Raw genomic sequence first — 21,284 nt, forward strand, 5'->3', positions numbered from 1 at the left:
GATCTCTGGATTAATACCACAATATTCAACATTATTATGGAGCTTATCAGTTACACCATGTGACTACGTATAAATAGCGAGATAAGTGTGCACACCCACAAATGAAGGGAGGGAATGTACGGGTGCCATGATGGGCTCTGAGAAATCCCGTTACCGGTAAGTAACTACGTTTTTCTCCTTCCCCCATGACGGCACCACGGAGAGAATTACAGAGAGGTGAAACACTAGGGGGCAGGGACCACAGCTTCCAGAACCCTTCTCCCGAAAGTAAGGTCTAAAGAAGAGGTTAAGTCTAGCCGGTAGTGATTGAAGAAAGAGGGGAAAGACCAGGTTGCCGCTCTACATATCTGCTCTATCGTGGCACCGGCTTTTTCCGCCCAAGAGACTGCCACCGCTCTTGTTGAGTGGGCCTTCAGTTTCTCCGGGGCGGCTTCCCCAAATGAGTACAACAGTGTGATGGCTTCCCTTATCGACCTAGCCAGCGTGTCCTTAGAAGCTTTTTTCCCCTTTCGAGGGCCATAAAAGCAAACAAAGAGAGACCTATCCTCCCTACACTCGTGTCGCCTCCAGGTATCGGATTAGACACCTTCTGACATCTAGAGTATGCAAGTCTCTTTCTTTCTTGTTCCTAGGATTGGGGCAGAAAGAAGGGAGGGTGATTTCCTGAGACCTATGAAATCTTGACACCACTTTTGGTAGGTAGGCAAGGTCAGCTTTACAAGTAACTCTATCCTCCAAGATTTGTGTGAAGGGTGGGCCTGCAGATAGAGCCAGAATATCATGACCCTACGTGTAGATGTGAGCACTACTAAAAGCGCTGTCTTGAGGGATAGGATTTTTAGGGACAATTCTGACAGAGGTTCCAAAGGGGCCTTTGTTAAAGCTGAAAGGACCAAGTTTAAATCCTAAGGACAATATTTCGAGAGGAGATGGGTCGGGATCTGGATGATGCCTTAATGAACCTAGATACCCATCTATCCCTGGCCAGATCAAAGTTGTATAGGGCTTCCAGCTGCCGCAACTTGGACTTTCAAGGTACTTATGACCAGGCCCTGTTCTAAACCCCTCTGTAAGAATTCTAGGATAGCTGTTAATGGAACCTCCCCTCCTAACCTAGAACCTGAGACTGAAAGGAACTTCCTCCAAGTTTTCCCGTAAAGTTTGGTGGTCACCACTTTGAAGTAGTGTGGTGATGAGATTTGGGGAAAATCCTTTGTCCCTCAGGAGAGCCCTTTCAAATTCCAGGCTGTCAAGTGCAAGTTTGTTACCTAAGGATGAAGTACTGGACCCTGCAAAAGAAGGTCTGGGAGCTCTGGAAGAACCTATGGGTCGGAGATTGACATCATCCTCAGCCAAGAAAACCACGCCCTCTTTGGCCAGAAGGGGGCCATCAAGATTATTCTTGCTTTCTCTTCCCTGATTTTCGTCAGAACAGCCAGAATAAGGGCAGTCGGAGGAAAAGCGCAAGCTAGAGGGTGACTCCATGGGATCATGAAGGCATCTAAACCTATGGGGTTCCCTTTGGGGTCTAGAGAGCAGAATGTGTCTGTTTTCTTGTTCTGACTGTTGGCGAACAGGTCTATGGAAGGACATCCCCCACATCTGTACAATCTGATTGAAAACTGACTGATTCAACTCCCACTCGCCCTGTCTTAGCTGTGTCCGGCTCAGGAAGTCTGCTGTGCGATTTTCTATTCCTTTTATGTGTAGGGCTGATAGGGATTGTAAGTTTTCCTCGGCTAACTGAAAGAGGACCTCTGTCACTTGCATCAGAGAATGGGACAGGGTACCCCCTTGGTGGTTCAGGTACGCTACTACTACTCAGTTGTCTTGAGAACACCCTCAAGTGGTGACCTTAAGTGTGTGTACGAACTCCCAGAGTGCAAACTCTACGGCTAGAAGCTCCTTCATGTTTGAGGAAACTGGCTTCAAGTATTCTGTCCAGACCCCCTGAGCTACAAGATTGTTGAGGTGAGCCCCCCAGCCCCCGGGGCTTGCGTCCATGGTTAGGATTTAAGGTGTAGGGATTACTCATGGAATACCCCGGGCTAGATTGTCTATCTTCACCCACCACCTTAGGGAAAGTGTGGTCTCTGATGATAGCATTAGCTGCCCTTCTAAATGCCCTTTTAGAGATTTTTCTGCCTCTAAGATTTCCCACTTCCAGGCCCTGGTATGTATTTGGGCCCATTGGACAGCTGGGAAACACGCAGTCAGGGAGCCTAGAAGGGACATGGCTTTCCGTAGAGTCATAGACGGGTGGGTCCTTGCCTGCAATATCTGGTCTATGATCTTTTTTCCTGTGGGGAGATGACACTCTTGTCTTTTTGAATCCAACATGATGCCCAGATATTCCTGTACCTGGCATGGCTCTGTTTTGGATTTTTTCAGATTCAAAAGCCAACCTAAGTTTGTCAAGGAATCCATGACCTTCTCTAGTTGGGTTCTGCAGTGCAGGAAGGAACTGCCTATTACCAGAAAGTCGTTCAGGTATGAAACGACCAAGATGTTTTGTTCCCTTAGATGTGCCATCAGCTCTGCAATAACCTTGGTGAAAACCCTTGGGGCTATGGCAATGCCGAATGGGAGGGCTGTGTATTGATAGTGTTTGACCACCCCACCTATGGAAACTGCTACTCTGAGGAATTTCTGGTAATCTTGTGTATGACCAGAACGGTCATGAAACAATCCGGAAACAGCATTTTCACTGAGGTTTTTATTGTTTCCATCTTGAAGGCTTGCACCTTCAATAGCCTGTTCAGTTTTTTTAAATTTATGATCGTTCTGTAAGTCCCATCGGGTTTCTTCCTCAGGAATAACGGAGAGTAGAAGCCTTCGTCTTTTTCCCCCGTCGGGACATCCTGAAGGACCGCTTTCCCTACCAGGCCTAGGATTTCTTGCTCCAAGGCCAGCTGCTCCTCGTTTGAGGACCTTTTGGGTGTTAATATAAAGTTTGGATGTGGAAATGAGAGGAACTTGAATTTTAGACCTGATTTTATTAGGTTCAGAATCCATGAGCTGTTGGATATTCTTTTCCAGGCAGGGAGAAATCCTGATAGCCTTCCCCCACACCTTGATTTTGTTTGTAGATCCCCGGGCCAACATTTAAGCCACGGGGTTCGCCTGGCCGCATTAGAGAGCCCTGTCGCCCTAGCTCCTAATCTGACAGAGTCCGCAGAGGAGTCAGCTAGAAAGGCAGCCGCCCCTTTCATTACCAGGATGGATTCTAATACTGTGTCTCTAGACATTTCTCTTGCAGCTGCATTTCAAGCTGGTCTAGCCAGACCATTAATCACCTGGCCGTACATGTAGCTGCTACTGCAGGTTTTAACCCTCCCCCAGCGGCTTCCCAGGAACCCTTTAGGAAGGTGTCTGCTTTTTTCTCCATGCGGTCTTTTAACACGCCCATGTCCTCAAATGGGAGGGAGAACTTTTTTTGAGGCTTTAGCAATTGCTACATCCAGTTTTGGCGCTTTCTCCCAAAAGGTACACGCAGGGTCATCGAACGGGTACTTTAGTTTTGGGGGAAAGGAGGCCCTTTATGTCCGGTCTTTTCCACTCCTTTTTAATTAAAGAGTGAACTTGCTCATTAAGTGGAAAAGATCTCCTCTTTTTTTGTTCTAACCTGCTGAACATTACCTCTTGGATAGATCTTTAGGGCCCAGGGTCCGCCAACACCATGGAGGATCGGACGGCCTTAATGAGACCGTTTCCTCAACAGGAAAACAGCTCTGTCCTCCCCTATCTCTAGATGAGGAAGAGGATGACGAAGAATCGGACGTGTCTAAATTTTCGTCGTTCTCCGAACTGCTAGACCCGGACTCGGGGGATATGTTTTTTTTTTGTTTGTTTGTTTTTTTTTAAGCTTCCCTTCCCCCTCCCAAAGGGACTTAATAGTATTTTCAACCTGCGACTTTAATCAGGTATCCACGTTCTGAGGTAAATTTCGGAGTTTCCTCGCATATGGTCTGCTCTATACAGGAACTGCAGAGTCTTTTATCCCAAGTAGTGGGTAAATCTTCCGTGCCACTTAGTTTTGCCTGTACTCTTAGTGCGCCCCTCCTCCCCCGCACCCGCGGGGGGACACTTGCGCCTGCGCAGACTGGTTTCCCAGTCATGCCTTGCGGCGCCGCGCCATCCGGAGGCGCCCGGCGCACCCGCGCTTGCGCGGTGGGACCCGGAAAGTTAAGTGCGATCACGCCGCCGCATCCAGGGAGATCCAGCGCAGCAAGCTTCGGCGGGCCCCGACAGGCGCCGCTCCCCTCTTCAACAGGCCTCTAACCCCAGGGGTGGCGCTTCAGGACACCGCACCAGCCGAGGCAGGGAACCCCCTCTGCCTGAGTCGGTCTGGCTGGGCCTGGCTCCAAAGAGGATCTCATTCTTCTGGCACCCCGCAGGTATGCCTCCTCCAGGTACTGTAGGTTCCCAGTCAAGGACAGGAAACCAACTGATGCGGGAGAGAGGTACCGCCCTTTTTATCTGTAGGTTTCCTGTCCTTGAAGGGCGGATCCTCTCTCTCCGTGGTGCTGTCATGGGGGAAGGAGAAAATAAACTAATATTTATCAATAAAATTTGTATTCTAACTTGTGTTGGAAAGTAAGATAGTTTGTGGCCGTCATGAACTACTGAATAGGAACCTTACTTTTGTTAAAGGGATTGTCTCTCTCAGCAAGTAGACATCAAGCATGTGCCTTGCCGCTGCCTACGAGACTGAAGGAAACAGCTAAGCATGCGCAAAATACATGGCACCAAAAAAAAAAAAAAACAGACACTGAATGGAGCAGGTGGGTACATACCCAACTGCCACTTAATCCAAATGCTCCCGGCACCACCTACATGAGTAATAGCCAGCAGCTCACAGGAGGAAAGAAGTCCATTGTCTTTTGGTAGCCTCACTTCCAGCATTGTAACACTATTTACATGCTGGTTAATCCTGTATCTGCAAATAAATAGCATTTGCCGAGGTGACAGGCTCCCTTTAAAGAGGACCTGTCACCAGGTCAAAAGTAGACAGATTTTGCTCTTATTTGAGAACTTGTTTAGTGTATTTTTTTTTTTATTTTATATATATTTGCCATATTGGCTGCAGAGAAACAAATTTGCACTAAATAAAAAGTATGGTCTTTACCAAGCAAGTATTGCTTACAGTGTGACTATGCAGAGTGGCATAAAGACATACCCCAGAGAATATGTGAGCACCGCAACCTCGTATAAAAATTTTCTGGAACCATATGGTGGATTTACAAAAAAAATGAATAAATAAAATAATATAAAAATTGAATACTTAGCGGAGCAGTGGAAATAAAACAACGACTAGCCACTTTCGAGCTGGCAACAGGCACTCTGTGAAGCTGGAATATCCTCCCAGTTTTGGCTACATCTCCCGGCAACTACCATGAAATCCACACAACTGAAAAAAAATATTACTTGGCTATGATGCATCGAGGTACAACTCAGAGTAGTCGTGCCTCTGGAGGATGGGGGAGGGCGGGGGGAGTTAATTAGGCTACCAAAATATATAATTTGGCTCCTAAATTTATTTTTTTAGTAGCCAAAAGGATGGAAGTGATTTTTGTAGCCTGAAACTGTGTAAATCGCATCCTTCTTCTTGGTGGTGGAAGAAAACACAAATACAGCCCATGTACTTGTTCAGATAACTTACTGAAGACAAGCAAAAACTACTGGTGGAAAGAGCACAACAGAAAAGGGAAAGCCCAAAGTTTAGTGCACGTGTTTTGCGCTAACCAATTTTTTTTTTTTTATCATCACAACACTTTCATCACTATTCAAAAAAGGTGACATGGCCACCCATGGCCCAAAACACTCACCAGAAATTGGCACAATAATAATGGAATTCTATGCCAGTCCATAACTTTTATAAATTTGCTTTTCTGCAGCAAAGACAGGCAAATACGTTATAAATGTATCAAGAATCCAAATCCCCCTAGGGGAGGAGCAACATGACGAGCGACGCGCCGATTCGCCAGTTATCCGGACATCTTCATTTATATAGTGCCCCCTTTTTTAACTCTCTATACGCCTCCTGACGAAGCCGGAAGGAGAAACACGCGTCGAGGCGCTTCTTTGGATTTCCCACCCGCTTTAGGGCACATCAGCATGTCTTCAGGTATAGTTTTGTACATACAATACCTACAATGTTCTGTTTATTTATCAGGTATTTGTATGTACAATCTTGCTCACCTTTTACCTATCCCTGAATGAGCACATGCTCCTTGCTGCCCGTGTAATTACCTTAGTGATTAGGGCTGGAGATCCAATGTGTTCTCATGGTCTCTATTTGCATATAACTTTTCTCAAATAATTTTAGCAATTTATTCTGTCTCACCTTTTTATGGATACTCCATTTATATGAATGGGTCTTTAATAAAAATTTGTTGTATATATAATGAAACTGATCCCGCAGTTTTCTTCTGATTGGAGAGTCTTCTGGTCTTGCTTATTCAATCTTAATTATTATAAAGAACCTTTAGATATTGCTATTATATTATTATTTTTTTCTGGTTCTTTTTGCATTGACCATATATTCTAAATCATAAGACTGTCAACTTTTTTGGTTCAAGGTATGAAATCGGGCTGGGCCCCACTGTTTGTGGCGCCTTAATAGGTTCTCTAAATACGTTATAAATGTATCAAGAATCCAAATCCATTAGAGATTTCATGTGTACAGCCAAATCTAACAGAGGATGAAACTGGGCACAGACATATAGATGGAAGATAAATCGGCAAGCCAAAAGTGGCCTAGTCAACGCCTTTCTCAAAGGATTCCCCCTAAAAACGTTCATATGCAGAGCAGCCAAACATTCACGCTTTTCTATGTGAAAGGTCTCCAGACCACTCCAGTGACAATAACGTCAAGAGAAGACAATGAAGGATCGGCCAAAGAAGATCCAACATGACCACACAAGACTATTTCATAACTGTGTCAGCATTCTGAATTTATATACTCTCATTCCTGAATTGCTTCAATCATTCTTTAAGTAGATCAGACGTGGGGAATCAAAACAGGTTTTCTGGTTTTAATAAAGGGAACCTTACCGCTCATACAAGCTGCTCCATCCACAGGCCACGTGTATCAGATGGTGGCTACGTGATTTCAGAGAAAAGCAGCCACATGGTAGACAAGTCGGACAGGTGGCTTCCTCTCACCTCCAGGGAAGCGGGTGGGAACAAGTCACCTGTCCAACTAGTCTCCCATAGGGCTCAGTCTCCAGCATCTATTACGTTATGTTTTTCTCCGAATATGTAAATATATATGGCTGAAATAATACAGCCACGGACAGATACATACTGCTCATGAATTCGGGTGTATACATCAGCTGTCAGGTTCCCTTTAAAAGTATTCTGTAACTGTTTGCAACTCTCTTTAAAACATTGAACCCCCTTTTATAATTTGGGGGGGGGGGGGGTTGTTTTTAAGTTATTTTTTTGCCCTGTAGTATTTGTAGACATTTTGTTGCGCCAAATAAAAAATGTTCTTTATTTTTGTCCAACTTGTTAAGCGCCATTTTATTGCTAAACTTCTCATTTTTCACTAAAAGGTCACAAACTGCTCACAATGAAAAAAAGAATAAAATCAGGCGAACAAAATCACTCAGAAGGGGGGTGCATAAGAAAGTGAAGTACAATTGTGCAAAAAAATTTTATTTTTTTTTAAATTTACAATTAATGAATCGGCCAAAAAACATCGAGAAAAAATATCAACATGCCCACAATGGCGAACATAAAATAGCAAAGCCAAGACAAAAAGTGGACTAGAAAAATGGAGCAAATTAAAAGAAGAATGCGGAGCAAAAAAAAAAAAAAAAAACAGGCTAAACACACCAAAAGCAAGACTACAAAAGTCACAACTCCAATAATGAATCAGGCCCAATGTGGTTCAATCTCCCCAACGTTTATTGGAAATTTTCACAATTTCATTCTGCTTCACGACATGTGAACAACTGTTTATTTCAGGAGGCCTAAGGGTGCTTTCACATTGCATTCTGGCACCCATTCAGTGGTCCCATCTGGACTTACGTCTGAACGCCCCGCAAAACGGGATTAGGACGTATGTGCTGACGGGGTCACAGGCTGTAATGGTGCTGATAGAGCGAACGTGTGCTCTGACGTGCGAGAAATTATGGAGAAAATCATCGGCAAAATCAGAACCAAACTGTTAGCTGCTGTGTTAGTTCTGATCTCACTGCAGAGTTATGTGTTATTCTGAGATCAGACTGTCAGTTATTACATGTCTCACATTGGTAACGCCCCGTTTCATGTAAAATAGGCTTCGGAGGCAGATCAGTGTCCAGCCCATAGATCTTAACCGCTCATTTACATATAAGAAAAACATGTATTTCTCTGGAATAAAACATTGGATCGCAGATATCAAGGTGTCGTTTTATTCAGCTTACTATGACCCAAATGCCCACAGACGGCTAAGGAGGGTGAGTCCTACTGACCGATTCCCTTTAACAAATAAAAGTGGAAGAATGCCTAAAATTGTAAGGCTTACACAATTGGGCTTCAAAACGTATTATAATAACTCTAGGAACATTCAAAAGAAGGAGTTATATATGCAGTCATCACATGGAGTAGAGGGACACTTGTGTGAATAAAGCAAAACTAAAGCACTATTTTCCTACGCAGTGGAGAGATATATTATACTAGTACATAAACATCGCACTGCATTGTCCTGTGAAGATACAGGAGTGAGTATGCGGATTCTTCTTTTTATTTGTTTTAAAGGGATTGTCCACTACTAGGACAACCCATTCTCATAGCCACGCCTGGCCCCAATAGAATAAAAAAGCCTATACTCACCGCCATTCCAGCGGTGTTGGCGCTCGCTCTCCTCGGGGCTCTCATGCGGTTGTTGTGACACGTGACCCCGGCGCCAAATCATCGCTGGAGTCACTGTTTCCACCTTCGGACAAATTGAACATGAAAAGGAAGTCAGAGCAGCCGCAGCCCAGACTTCCTCTTCATGTTCAATTTGTCCGACGGTGGAAACAGTGACTTCAGCGCTGAATGGGTGCCGGGGTTACATGTCACAACAACCGCATGAGAGCCCCCAGGAGAGCGAGCGCCGACACCACGGGAACAGCTCCAGCACGGGAGGCGAGTATAGGCTTTTTTATTTTATCGGGGCCGAGCGTGGGGTATGAGAAGGAGTTGTCCAAGTAGTGGACAGCTTCTTTAACAATGAAATTTAATGTTAATTTAATGCTGCAGCTTACCTCTTCCCAGGATAGCCCTCCGAGTATTTGTTATTGAGGCAGGAACCAAGAGCTTCCAAAGCCGCTCGGCTGCAAAAATTCTATTGAAAGAGAAAAAGAAGAAAAAAAAAATAAAGATTATATTGAAGTAGAGTATACAGATTATACTATGAGGCAGGGCAGATCTGTGATTTTTTTCTCAAATCGCTTTGGCATGAGAAAAAAAGAATTGCAGCATGCTGTGAGTGGCTAGATTATTTGGTTCACACGCACCCATGCAAGTCTGTAGGTGAGTCTGAAATATCGGAGTGCACTCGGATGTCATCTGAGTGCTGTGCTGTCTGACATCCGCGGACGCAGACAATGAAGAAGATGGAGAAATTAAGTTCTCCATCTTCTTCGCACCTGTGATAGATTCTCACATGCAAGCGAATCGGATCACACTAGTGACACTCGGATCAATCTCTGACAGAGTTTGAGCTGCGTGTCATAAGCATAATTGGCCCAATTCTCTCACATGAGAAAATCATCACTCATGTGACCCCAGCGTTATAGAAATCCTACAGAGAACACAGGTTATTCTCTCTCTGATCAGTTCCATCATCAGCTGGTGTGCCATAACCAAGGTGGGGGGCTTAGCTGTCTTCTGTGCTACTGCAGGTGGGCACAGCAGGGAGGCTTCTGCTGCAGCCAGTTGTATTACAGCCACACACGGGATTGTAAGGAGAAAGGTGGACATGGCCGAGCTCCTGACACACAGAGAACATTTCTTTGTATACTTATTAATGTAATAAGAGGCAAACTAGGATTAAAGAAAAGGATGAGGTTAAGGTAGGAAATTCTGGGATGCTTAACTTTTTTAGGCATATTATGGCCCCAATTAATCAAGACTGGCATTTTCACACCAGTCTTGAGTGCCGTGCTAGAGTCAGAGGCGACTGATTCATTAAGAGTTGCACGCTCCTTAACGAATCAGGCTAGATGCAAAGTGGCCTGATCCTTCCTGCGAGTCATCACCACAAAGCTTACTTTAGTCACAGACTGGAGTAAGATTTGTGGAGTAAGGGATGCCACAGATAGGCATGAATTTGAAGAGCAGTGGTCGCCATGTTCCATCACACCCCAACTTTGTCCAATTTGCCGGAGCTGAATCCAATAAGTCGAAAACATTTTGTGCGCTCCCGCATTGCACAAATTATTTTTTTTTAATTTCCAAAGCTTTTTAGATCACTTTGTCAGGATAAAAGCTTTGATGAATGTGGCCTGTGTTTTTATAATGTTCCTTGTTAATTGCTCTGACCATCGGTACAGTGCTCATATTATCACGGTTTCTTTATACTGGTTATGTCCCTTCATGAGTTTGTAAAACAACAGGGCAGAAACATTAAAGAACGCTGCTGTATCGGAAACATTGCAAATACAAATCTAAAGTAGAAAATGTATCTAAAGTGCTGGAAAAAAGTGCTTACTTCAGAAGCAATCATCTCCAGTCCACGACATTGCCTGTCTTTCTCCTTCCGTACGAGGTCCCACATTTCGGGGTCATTCTCAGCCAAGCTTTCCTGTCCATTCCAGGACTGGCTCCCAACTTGAGATGCTGGTCTTGTATGCTGGCCTCGAACATGGCAGCATCTTCTTAATGGCTGGAAGAGATAAGAGTCATGTAATCACCAAATGGCTGCTGCGCTTAGTGTTACAGAAATGGATAACAGGCAACAAAATGACACTTTTATAAAACAAAAACCTTACAATACAACAGATACCAGGCACAAAACTTTAAAGAGCAGCTCATTTAGTATATTCAGTTACACCTAGTTTCTTTTTATTTAGAATCAATTTCTTTTTACAGTAAAATACAAAGCAAAAGTGCATGAACAAAAATCAAGCTTGGAAATAATGACAATACATCATTTCCCTTCAAAAAGTACGCAAATTAAATGGTAACTCCCCCAAAAAACAAGTCACCCCCTACTGATAGGATCGGAGATAACTAACTGATCACTGGGACCCCTTGACATCAGCGCTTTAGAATCTCAAGAACAGGAACTGTAGCCCCATCCTGAATGGAGTAGAGGGGCGCATGCACGGCCTCTGCTCCATCTATCGTCTATGGGACTGCTGAATATGTGACAGTCCTATAGATCAGCAAGTTATCCCTATTCCAGGAGCCCCCAATCCATGACTCAGAGCATATCCTATTCTCAGACTCAGCCATTAAAGGTTATAGGGATTCGTGTAAAACAGATGAACCACTGAAGACACTTTGTACTTCAGCGTTCCATCTGAGTTTCATCGGCTTTAAAAGGCCAAATTCATAAGAGTGTAAAAAAAAAAAAAAAAGTCCATGTTTAATTCAGAAAATTCACGCCATTTTCATCCACATTATCATCTGTTTGCAATCCGTGTCCCTTTTTTCATCTGTGCGACATCCGTTTTTTATGAATCCACATTTTACAATGAACATGATAAAGTCCAGTTTCCTAGGGTAATAGTGGCAGTGTATCTGTAAAAAGCGGATGGTATACATGGGATCTGATTTGAGACTGATTTTTTCAGATGAGTGCCATCTGTGGTTTTCACAGATAGCATTCGAATTTGTTATTCTGTGGGGCTGATCACATGTCCGTTTTTTTCCTCCGAGTGCGGGAAAAAAAAAAAAGGGCACATTTCCCATTTTGATTTGAATGTTGGATCAATATCGGCAATGCAAGTCTATGGGTCCATGAAAAATAATCGCACCACACTCGGATGACAGAGTGTGGTCTGATTTTCATGGACTGACAGAATGATAAAGGAGGAGAATTTTTTTTTTCCTCTTTCCACGTCCGAGAAAGACTGATGCTACTCGGATCAAAATCTGATCAGAATTATCAGACCGCTTTTCTCAGATATGGAGAAATCAGTCGTGTGAACACATGCAGGGATTCCCTAACAAGCACGCAATCCCCGTGCGTGGCGGCTGTCTGACAAACAGGCAATCCCGGCATGCGTGGTGGCTGTCTGACAAACAGGCAATCCCGGCATGCGCGGCGGCTGTCTGACAAACAGGCAATCCCGGCATGCGTGGCGGCTGTCTGACAGCCACAGTACATGCAGCCGCGGCGATGCAAACATATTTTTCAAGCACGCCAAAGACACTTGGTTAGCACCAGATAATGCCTTATCCGAGACTCTTTGCTCATCACTAGTTAATAGTCAATCGGAAAAAAACTTCAGTCTACTTGCTTCAGTGAAAAAACAAACAAAAAGGAACTAAAATGCAAATAGGACAGCCGAGAAGAAAAAATGGAAAAAAAATTAATTAATCGGTGTGTTTCTCTCGGATGGTAATGCTCAAATTGATGAATGAATGTAGCCATGAACCTAATGACTAGTATGAATAGTTCTAAATTTATTTTAAAGGCAATCTGTCAGCAGGTTTTTTCTTTGTAATCTGAGGACAGCATGAGGTAGTGGTTAAAACACAGATTTCAACGATGTGTCACTTATCAGGTAGTGTGCTTTTGTTTACTTACAATGAAGGTTTTATCACTTGGTGATTATTTTTGCCCAGACTACATGGCACACAATTGCTAGTCCAACTCCGTCCTCTCCTGTGATAAGCAGCACACTGTCTATACACTTTGTACATACAGAGCCTGGTGTGGGCAGGGGCAGCTTCCTCAGCTCTGCTGCATTACTAAATAAATCTATTGTGTCAGAACGGCTGCACCCAGTAATTAAGTGATACATCATTGGATTCCGCTTCTTTTTCCCTACATCAGGCTGTTCTCAGATGAGGTAGCAAAAACCTGGTATCAGATTCCCTTTAATATGTATAGTAGTATAAAATATTAAGAAATCTATATATTTTTTAACATAAAAATCTAATAAATAACAATAGTTTATTTTCTAATGCCACATTCCCTTTCAGGAGAACTAGTTCACCCAACAATGTGAATTCAATGGATTTTTCTTTCAAAATATTGAACCGTATTCCATGTGAATAGAAGTTCATTTTCGGACACTTCTGGGTTCCGAGGCACAGGACTGGGACTGAAGACTCCTACTTCTCTGCCACTGCTGGGGTGAAGCAACGGGCCCTTGGTAAAGTAGAAAGGAGGGACCTGAAAAAGACTCATCCAAGAACTCGCCCATTGTCTGGACACAGAAATGTAATAGAGACATAACACTTCAGGAGCAGAGAACTCTGAAGGCACGTCAGCTTTGTATTCTGCCCTTCACCTTATGGGAACCCAGGAAAAAGGTCTAAAATACAGAGCAAACAAAATAGCCAGACACATTAGAAAGAGGTCAGCTGAGTCCAACCATATGGTGGAATCAGCCATCAGCCTGTATGGTGCAGTTGTCAGGCAGCGGGGCTGGAGGTGCCTTCCAGCCAGGGCTGTGGAGTCGGTAAGCCAAACAGCCGACTCAGACTCCATCATACATGGCTCATGTTTAAGTGATAAATTTACTGTAGCACAGATTCATCTCAGCTAAAAGTCTAGACCCTTAGATCAGGAATAGGACAGACATTTATAGGACATTTCATAACTTTACCAAATTCTTATGAAAAAATATTCCCCACACACAGCATTGAACTACTGTACCCAATTTATTATATATTTTAGGAGTTGGAGTCGGCCCTGGGCTATGAGGAGGGGGGGGGGGGGGGGGGGGGGGGGGGGGAGTCCAGGCGGGTCGAGGCTGCGGGCCATGGGCTGAGAGAAGGGGGAGTCCAGGCGGTTCAAGGCTGCGGGCCATGGGCTATGAGGAGGGGGGAGTCCAGGCGGTTCGAGGCTGCGGGCCATGGGCTGAGAGAAGGGGGAGTCCAGGCGGTTCGAGGCTGAGGACCTCTTGGGCAATGAGGAGGGGGTGTCCCGGTGGTTCGAGGCTGCGGGCCCTGGGCTTGGAGAAGGGGGAAGTCCCGGCGGTTCGAGGATACAGGTCCTGGGCTTCATGAAAATGTCCGCTGTGAGGCAGGAGCAGAGTCCCCACTCTGTAAATTGATTTCCCAACGGTGGGCTTGGTAAATGAGATTTCTGAAATCTCGTGCACATGGTGTTTATTTCCTTGCAGATTTGGAGCAGTTTCATATCTGCAGCATGTCAATGCTTTCATTGTTTTTGCAGAATTTTTCACCCATCGTAATGAATAGGGAAAAGAAACGCATCAAAAACAAGCGCAAAAATGTGCGCATTTTAAACAGCGTTTTTCCTGCCAAAAGAAACGTTATTAGGGCACAAATATCTGCAGTATTTTGTTCACACGTTGTGTGTCTTTATAGCGAAAAAAAAGACAGCGTTTTACAGTACCAGCGGAGTGAATGACATTTCTGAAATCTCAGGCTGCTTATTTTTTTCCATGCAGAGTAGAAGCAGTTTCATATCTGCAGAATGTCAATTCTTTCAGAGTTTTTGCAGCGTTTTTTATCTAATCTTATGAATGGGGGAAAAAAATGCATTGAAAACCTAAGTGACAACTAACTGCCGATCAAAAGTACAAAAAGAACATAGAAAATCTAAAAATGAACATTTGCGACGTTACTGTTTGCAAGTGCCCGCCGCTCTTCTACAAGCTCGTGACCCAGACCAGAAACAATGCGGCTCAGTGTAACGTGCCCGGCGTGTGCTCGCTCAGCAATCACCTCCGCTTCCTCCCCAGCCAAAAGGATCTGTAGAGATGATGAAATCAGCAATCCCAAATTGCATCAGCTGAATGAAGTCTGCACAGAAATGTCCGACTTACACTAAATGCCAACTGGAAAAGGTGATCTGGAAAACAGACATCCGAAAACCATATTTTCTGCTGATTCTTTATGAAAAAGCTGATTAGAAGATGCAAAAAGCTACTGATAAGAGAAAAACCATCAACTAAGGGCAAAACATTATCTTAGAATATTTGACTTAAAATATGAAAAGAAGCCAATGCAAAGTGCTACATTGTTAGATAAAAGAAGTTACACAACCAGGTCAGAGCAGATAATTATATCCCGATGCGACCAGCCGGAAAGAAACACTACAAACTATCCACAATGACAAGGCTGAGGGCATACTTGTCTAATTGTAAAGCTGGCCAAGGACGATAATCCCCCAGGCTGTACTTCTGGGTAGCATCGTAAGCTAATAAACAGTAATGCATCGAAAAAGAAACAAAAAGGGAAAAAAATCCTATGTTGCCGAACGGAAGCGGATTTCTGCCAAAATTATTTTGTATACAAGTGTACGGAGCGAGGCTGCGCCCACTGGCCAGGACTATGTATAACTCATAAATACCCTCCAGTCCCGGCTCAGAAACCAGCGGATCCCCGCAGGACACAGTGCCTGCGCTGGGGGGGGGGGGGGGAATCATAAATCTGCAAGCACACAGAGTCACTGCAGAGTTAACAGTTTGGACCAGACAACCCCTTTAATGTCAGATTTGCTAATCTAAGTCTACAAATCAGTGAAAAAAAACAAAACAAAAACACAGACCTCACTCGGATGTCTTCTGTGTCCTGTCCGTTTTTCACGGACTGTTTGAAAGAAGCCTGAGAAACCTTCATCAGTTTTTCTTTTCCAACCAGGAAAAGCTTATGATAAAAACTGACATTCTGAACAAACTGACACCAGGACTGTTTTTGCTAATGTACAAGAAAAATCATTGATGTCTGAATCAGCCCCAATCACTGGCAGCACACAATGTCATCAGTCTGTTGTCTGAGATTAACATTGCAATGAATAGAAGTTTTGCAATTTATTTTTTCATCACTGAAAATCACTGATGAAAATCTGATCCGAAACAATGATGAAACTTGGACCGGTTTTTGCAAACCCTAAAAATCCCTGACATCAGAATGAGACTTTAGACAGGAAACCTCATAACAAACGCCACTCCAATATTTGCCACTGTCCAGCATACCGGTTTGCAGGTTTTTTTTGTTCTTACTGCTAGCATACACCACCTCAACGTAGGTCCAAAAGTTTTTGGCCTCGCCCGGCTGAGTGTGGCCCTAACCTAATGGAAGACAGACAGAAGATGGCCCCTGTGTAAGAAGAATACATGGGCCCTTTGCAGTCCAGTAGCTCATCATAATGTCCAATTCCAACTGCTTTGGGAGTAACTGTGGCTCCCTCACCTCTTGGGCCAAGGTTACACCAATAACATGTCCGCCCCAACCTAACATTTAAGAGCCCAATCCTTAACCGGCCTTTGTGTCTAGGAAGCAGAATCACAAACTCATTGTGGAAAAGAAGTGTCTACTACTCATCCTCACGGTTACATGATGTTTTCTGTGACACTTAGGTCCAAAATTTGGTGTTTTTTTTCTTTATTAAATTGCAGATTGGATAATAAGTCCGTTGTGTAATGACGAAAGCGCACAATTTGCGTGCCGTCCAATCGCGTGACGCCCGCAGGTCACACGCCTCCATCGATGGCTACTTATTGACAGGACGGCTCTGCAAACAAGGCACGTTCCAACGTAAGCGAAGCCTTTTATTTGAGCCGTCACAGAGTTCAAGTCCAAAGAATAATAGCGAGTTGTGTGTTTACTTCTTCAGCTCAATGACTTGGTGCAATGTCTGCTCCGCTATTCCCCCTCCCTCCCAGGGCTCATGTACTAACAATCAAGGTCCAGCGCTTCTAGATAATAAGAAAACACACACTCGGAGCCGCCTGCACTGGGGCCGGCCGGCTGTGGCCGCTGGAAAATGACTTTTATGCAAGAGATGTGCAGGCACACATACACAGCTGCAAGGTACAAAGCCAGCAAAATTGGGCTATAAAGTCAACGGAGCGTGCCGTGTCTCTGAAGAGATCATAATAAACCCATTTCCAGCCACTTACTCCTGCACATAACACTAGGCCAATTCTGCTTCTCGTACGATCATTATTATTATTAACCCTTATACCAATGGCGGACTAACTCGGCAGCACAGCATGCTATGGAGGGGACGCAATATGTGGGGGAAATATTAATTAAGACCCTCATCGTCACATGCAACCTGTTTATCCCGCGCCATTCCTGTACAGACATACTACTGTATATAGGTCCTGTGGATAGGAGCTCATGGGGCAGTTGGATTCAGCAACATGGGACAGAACAGCTGCGGACATCCAGGAATGCAAAGAGTGAAGTCTGCAGCACACAGGGCAAGCGATGGGTGTAAAATCTGCAGCACAGGTTAATTTCCACTAAGGATTTTCAGCAGAAAATGGATGAAAACTCAAAGTTTCATCCACGTGGCTGATATGCACCAGCTTTATTGAATGCAAATCTGTGGCAGAAAACCTGCTGCGCCTCTGTGTGAATTTACCCTAGGGTTACCTGCACACTTAATGAATTTGAAGTGGATTTTGCACATCGAATCTGCAGCAAGATTCACATGTGTTCTGTTAAATTGAATTTTGCAAAAAGAAATGACATGCTGCAGATTTTGAAATCTGCGCTACAGGTTGATTTACGTGCAGATAATGTTTAGAAAGTGTTAAAAAAGAAAGAAGTCTAATTAAGTCTCATCTATGTTGCAGGTACTGTCTAATGCTGCAGATTTTCAGAATATAATCTGAACTAAGGCATTTACTCTAGAGCAGGGGGGCAAACACAAACACACAGAGGGCCAAAGTGAAAAACTTGGACAAAGTCGCGCACCAACTAGTATATACAGTATAATGGGCCCCACATAGTCCTCCACACAGTATAACGGAGGACTCCGTGGGTGGGGCCCGTTACTCTGTATGGAGGCCTTTGTGGGGCCCGTTATTCTGTATAGAGGCCTTTGTGGGGCCCGTTATTCTGTATAGAGGCCTTTGTGGGGCCCGTTATTCTGTATAGAGGCCTTTGTGGGGCCCATTATTACAGCCTATGTGCACTGAGCGAGGTAGTACGGACCGCTCAGTGCGCATCGTTACCTTTGGTGCTTGGTAAGTTTACCCTAAGGCTATGTTCCCACACGTTGTGTTTTGCTCCGTATTTTGCAGCAGATTTTTATGCAAATTTTAAGCTAGGGTTAGCAGTACCAGTAAAGCGTATGAAAATACAGAATTCTCTGTTCACACATGTTGCTTTTTGCTTGCTGCGTATCACTTTCAGCGTTTTTGCAAAAACGCAGCAAAAAAAAAAAAAACACCTGCAGAGTTTTTGATGGCAAAATAGAAAGGGATTCTTTTTTTTTTTTCTTCACAGAACTATATACATGCCTAAATAGAGACAGGACAGTGAAAAAAAAAAACCCATAAAAAAACGCAGGAAAACCTGCATTTTTGACGCAGCCGTTTTCCTACCAGAGAAAAGTTGTCAGCAGATTTAGCTGCAGAAAAAAAAACACGTGTGTGAACATAGCCTAAGAATATGTGCACACAACAAACTTTTCAGGCAGGCAAACCCGCCGAGTCTTTTAGGAGGAAGACTGGCCATATTTTGGTTGTTTCCCCAGTGCTTTTTTGTCGTTTCCGGCCACGGTGGTATTTTCGATCATTTATCCAGTGTTATTGGGGTGTCTATTGTTTTTTTTATAACTCAATTTAACAATGAAGACATCGCTAGCGGGCTTTCATGCAAATACACTGACAAAACACTCAAATAGATGTCCAGGCATCTTTTGAACCTTCCTATTTACTTGTATGGTACAGCATGGACAACTTTCAGTGCAGAAAATGCCTATAGAATGGTCAGGTCACTTTAGCGGCTTGACATTTTTGGAAACCTGGAGAGTTTAAAAGATGCTTAAAGAGAACCTGTCAGCAGGATTTTGCCAAGTAAAGTACACACATGGTCATACTGGCGCTGTTATACTGATTAAAATGATACCAGTGGTGAAGAAATCCATTTTGTGGATTTTGTGTAATCAGGGTTTGACATTTTCTTATTATAGCTTTGTGCATTGGGGCAGGACTGTGGGTAGGGTCTTTGGCTTTGCCACAGCCCCATCGCTGCGCCTGATGCCATTATCATCCTCCTAGATTAAACTTCGTGCCGGATCAATGATGAGCCAAGAACTTAATCTGCGCATGCGCCGCCACTTTCCTGAAGACTGCGCAAGAGATCAATGAGATCAATGTGAGCAAGCACCGCCCGCGGCTAGGACGGAAGTTTAAATCAGGATGACGATAAAGAAAACAGAAGCAGCGGAGGGGCCGTGGCAGAGCTGAAGACCCTACCCACAGTCCTGTCCCGATGCACAAAGCTATGATTACAAGAAAGCTTCAAACCCTGATTACACAAAATCCACAAAATCGATTTCTTCACCGCAGGTATCGTTTTAATCAGTATAACAGCACCAATATGGCCCATGTGTGTACTTCACTTACCACTGCTGACAGGTTCTCTTTAAAAGCCTGAACAGATGAACAGGAAGTCGTTTTTACATAGCAATGAACATAGTCATTCTTCTGAGCGCTTTCCGATTGGTCTGCCTGAAAAAGACGATGTATGCACATACTCTAAGGCCACGTCCACATGTTCAGTATTGGGTCAGTATTTTACATCAGTATTTGTAAGCCAAAACCAGGAGTGGGTGATAAATACAGACGTGGTGACGTGTTTCTATTATACTTTTCCTCTGATTGTTCCACCCCTGGTTTTGGCTTACACATACTGAGGTAAAATACTGATCAAATACTGAACGTGTGAATGTGGCCTTAGGCTATATTCCAACGGGGCAAAAAACACAACGTGTTTGCTTGCAGGAAATCCGCTGACCGTTACAGTAGCAGTGTTGTAAATTAAAGGCATACATTGGTATTACTTTGGACTTCCCTTCACAGCACGGCATAACATGCACTAGAACATACCCGGCCATGACTATTAATAAGGCATGGGAGGCGTCTAACTATAGTTTACAACTATGTAAAGTAGAAATGAAGAACTCCAGGTAGTAGTATACTGTAGCATCAAAACATTATAAAGTTCTTTAAAATGAGGTTATCCCCTTTCCTTATGAGAAAAACCCACTAGAAACTGGAAGGCCCCTTTAAAATTTGAGGAGTAATGTACTCTTGAAGTCAACATTATGGTCATAAACACAAAATATTTTTCATTGGGTGGGCAGACAACCTAATGCCTAAATGGTTATTAGACCTTAGCTTAAAAATAGATTGGATGTTCCTTGTAGGAATCATTTGCCCTGAAGACAAGCTCACTAGTGGGGTCTGGCAGCTGCACCCTTCACCATATCTACGTTCACCTTTCAGCCGTGTTGAAAAATGATAAGAGGCCAACAGCTGAATTCTCACAACCAACATTCATGGTCCGGCCCATCGGCAGGATGCCTTTACACTCTTTTCTGTATTTTTAAAATTTAGAATTTTTTTTTTTTTACAGTTTTAGTGTATTTTAGATTTAGCATAGATATTCATTTAAAGGGTTGTTCTCAAGTTGACTTCAGGAGGATTGATAGTTCAGACAACCAGCATGTGTGCACCACAGACCCAAACTGTGCGCCCCCATCCTGCATGCACAAGACGCAGTCAATAAAGCTTTGTGTATTCCAGCGAACCCGACAACTCTAGATCAGCACTTACAAACTTGCGCTTGTGCACACTGTGCATGCTCGGCCACTGCTGCCAGACAGTAGTGGTGGCCGACAACCTAGACCACAAGCATTAAATCCCTTCGTTCTTGAGAATGGAGATTTTTAATATCAACTAAACATTGTGATTTAAGACATATTACAACCATAACGGATTTGAAAGGTTTCAATTCAGCGAACACATTGGACCTCTATCTCACGACTGGTTACTCTAGAACTCAAATAGCTAAATTGTTATAGTAGGCTATTCGGGAATAAAGAGACTTATGGATTTTTTTTTTTGGGTTATTATTACAGGGGATGTCTTCTGGTCTCCTATACATTTGGTTATATATATAAAACAATCAGAATGGGGTTCTAACAGAAGTCTGTTTTGCCATGAAAAAGAACTGAGAGAGACATTTTGTATGTCATTCTTTTTTCTGACCTCTTTTTCTAGGCTTTCAAATTGGAGGAGATTGGATCAGAGGATCTGCCAAATTACGTGCCCCATTATGTGATGTGAACAAAACCTTCTGCGTGGTGTAAGCATGGGCAAAACCTAATAGCTAATGTAAGAACTGCAGTAATACTT

General features: G+C 43.7%; 1 protein-coding gene across 1 annotated transcript in view; it reads right to left on the minus strand.

The window, feature by feature from the left end:
* SHMT2 (serine hydroxymethyltransferase 2) overlaps nucleotides 1-21,284 on the minus strand; it is an 83,725-nt gene that overhangs the window by 58,750 nt on the left and 3,691 nt on the right. Inside the window, exons 2-3 of the mRNA XM_073663341.1 lie at nucleotides 10,688-10,861; nucleotides 9,240-9,319 (exon numbers count right to left, since the gene is read on the minus strand). Of these exons, the coding sequence (XP_073519442.1) occupies nucleotides 9,240-9,319; nucleotides 10,688-10,861 (254 nt within the window). The remainder of the gene's footprint in view (nucleotides 1-9,239; nucleotides 9,320-10,687; nucleotides 10,862-21,284) is intronic.

Source organism: Phyllobates terribilis, unplaced genomic scaffold, assembly GCF_046119375.1.
Source record: "Phyllobates terribilis strain yellow unplaced genomic scaffold, ASM4611937v1 Scaffold_2__4_contigs__length_985480577, whole genome shotgun sequence".
Lineage (NCBI taxonomy): Eukaryota > Metazoa > Chordata > Amphibia > Anura > Dendrobatidae > Phyllobates > Phyllobates terribilis.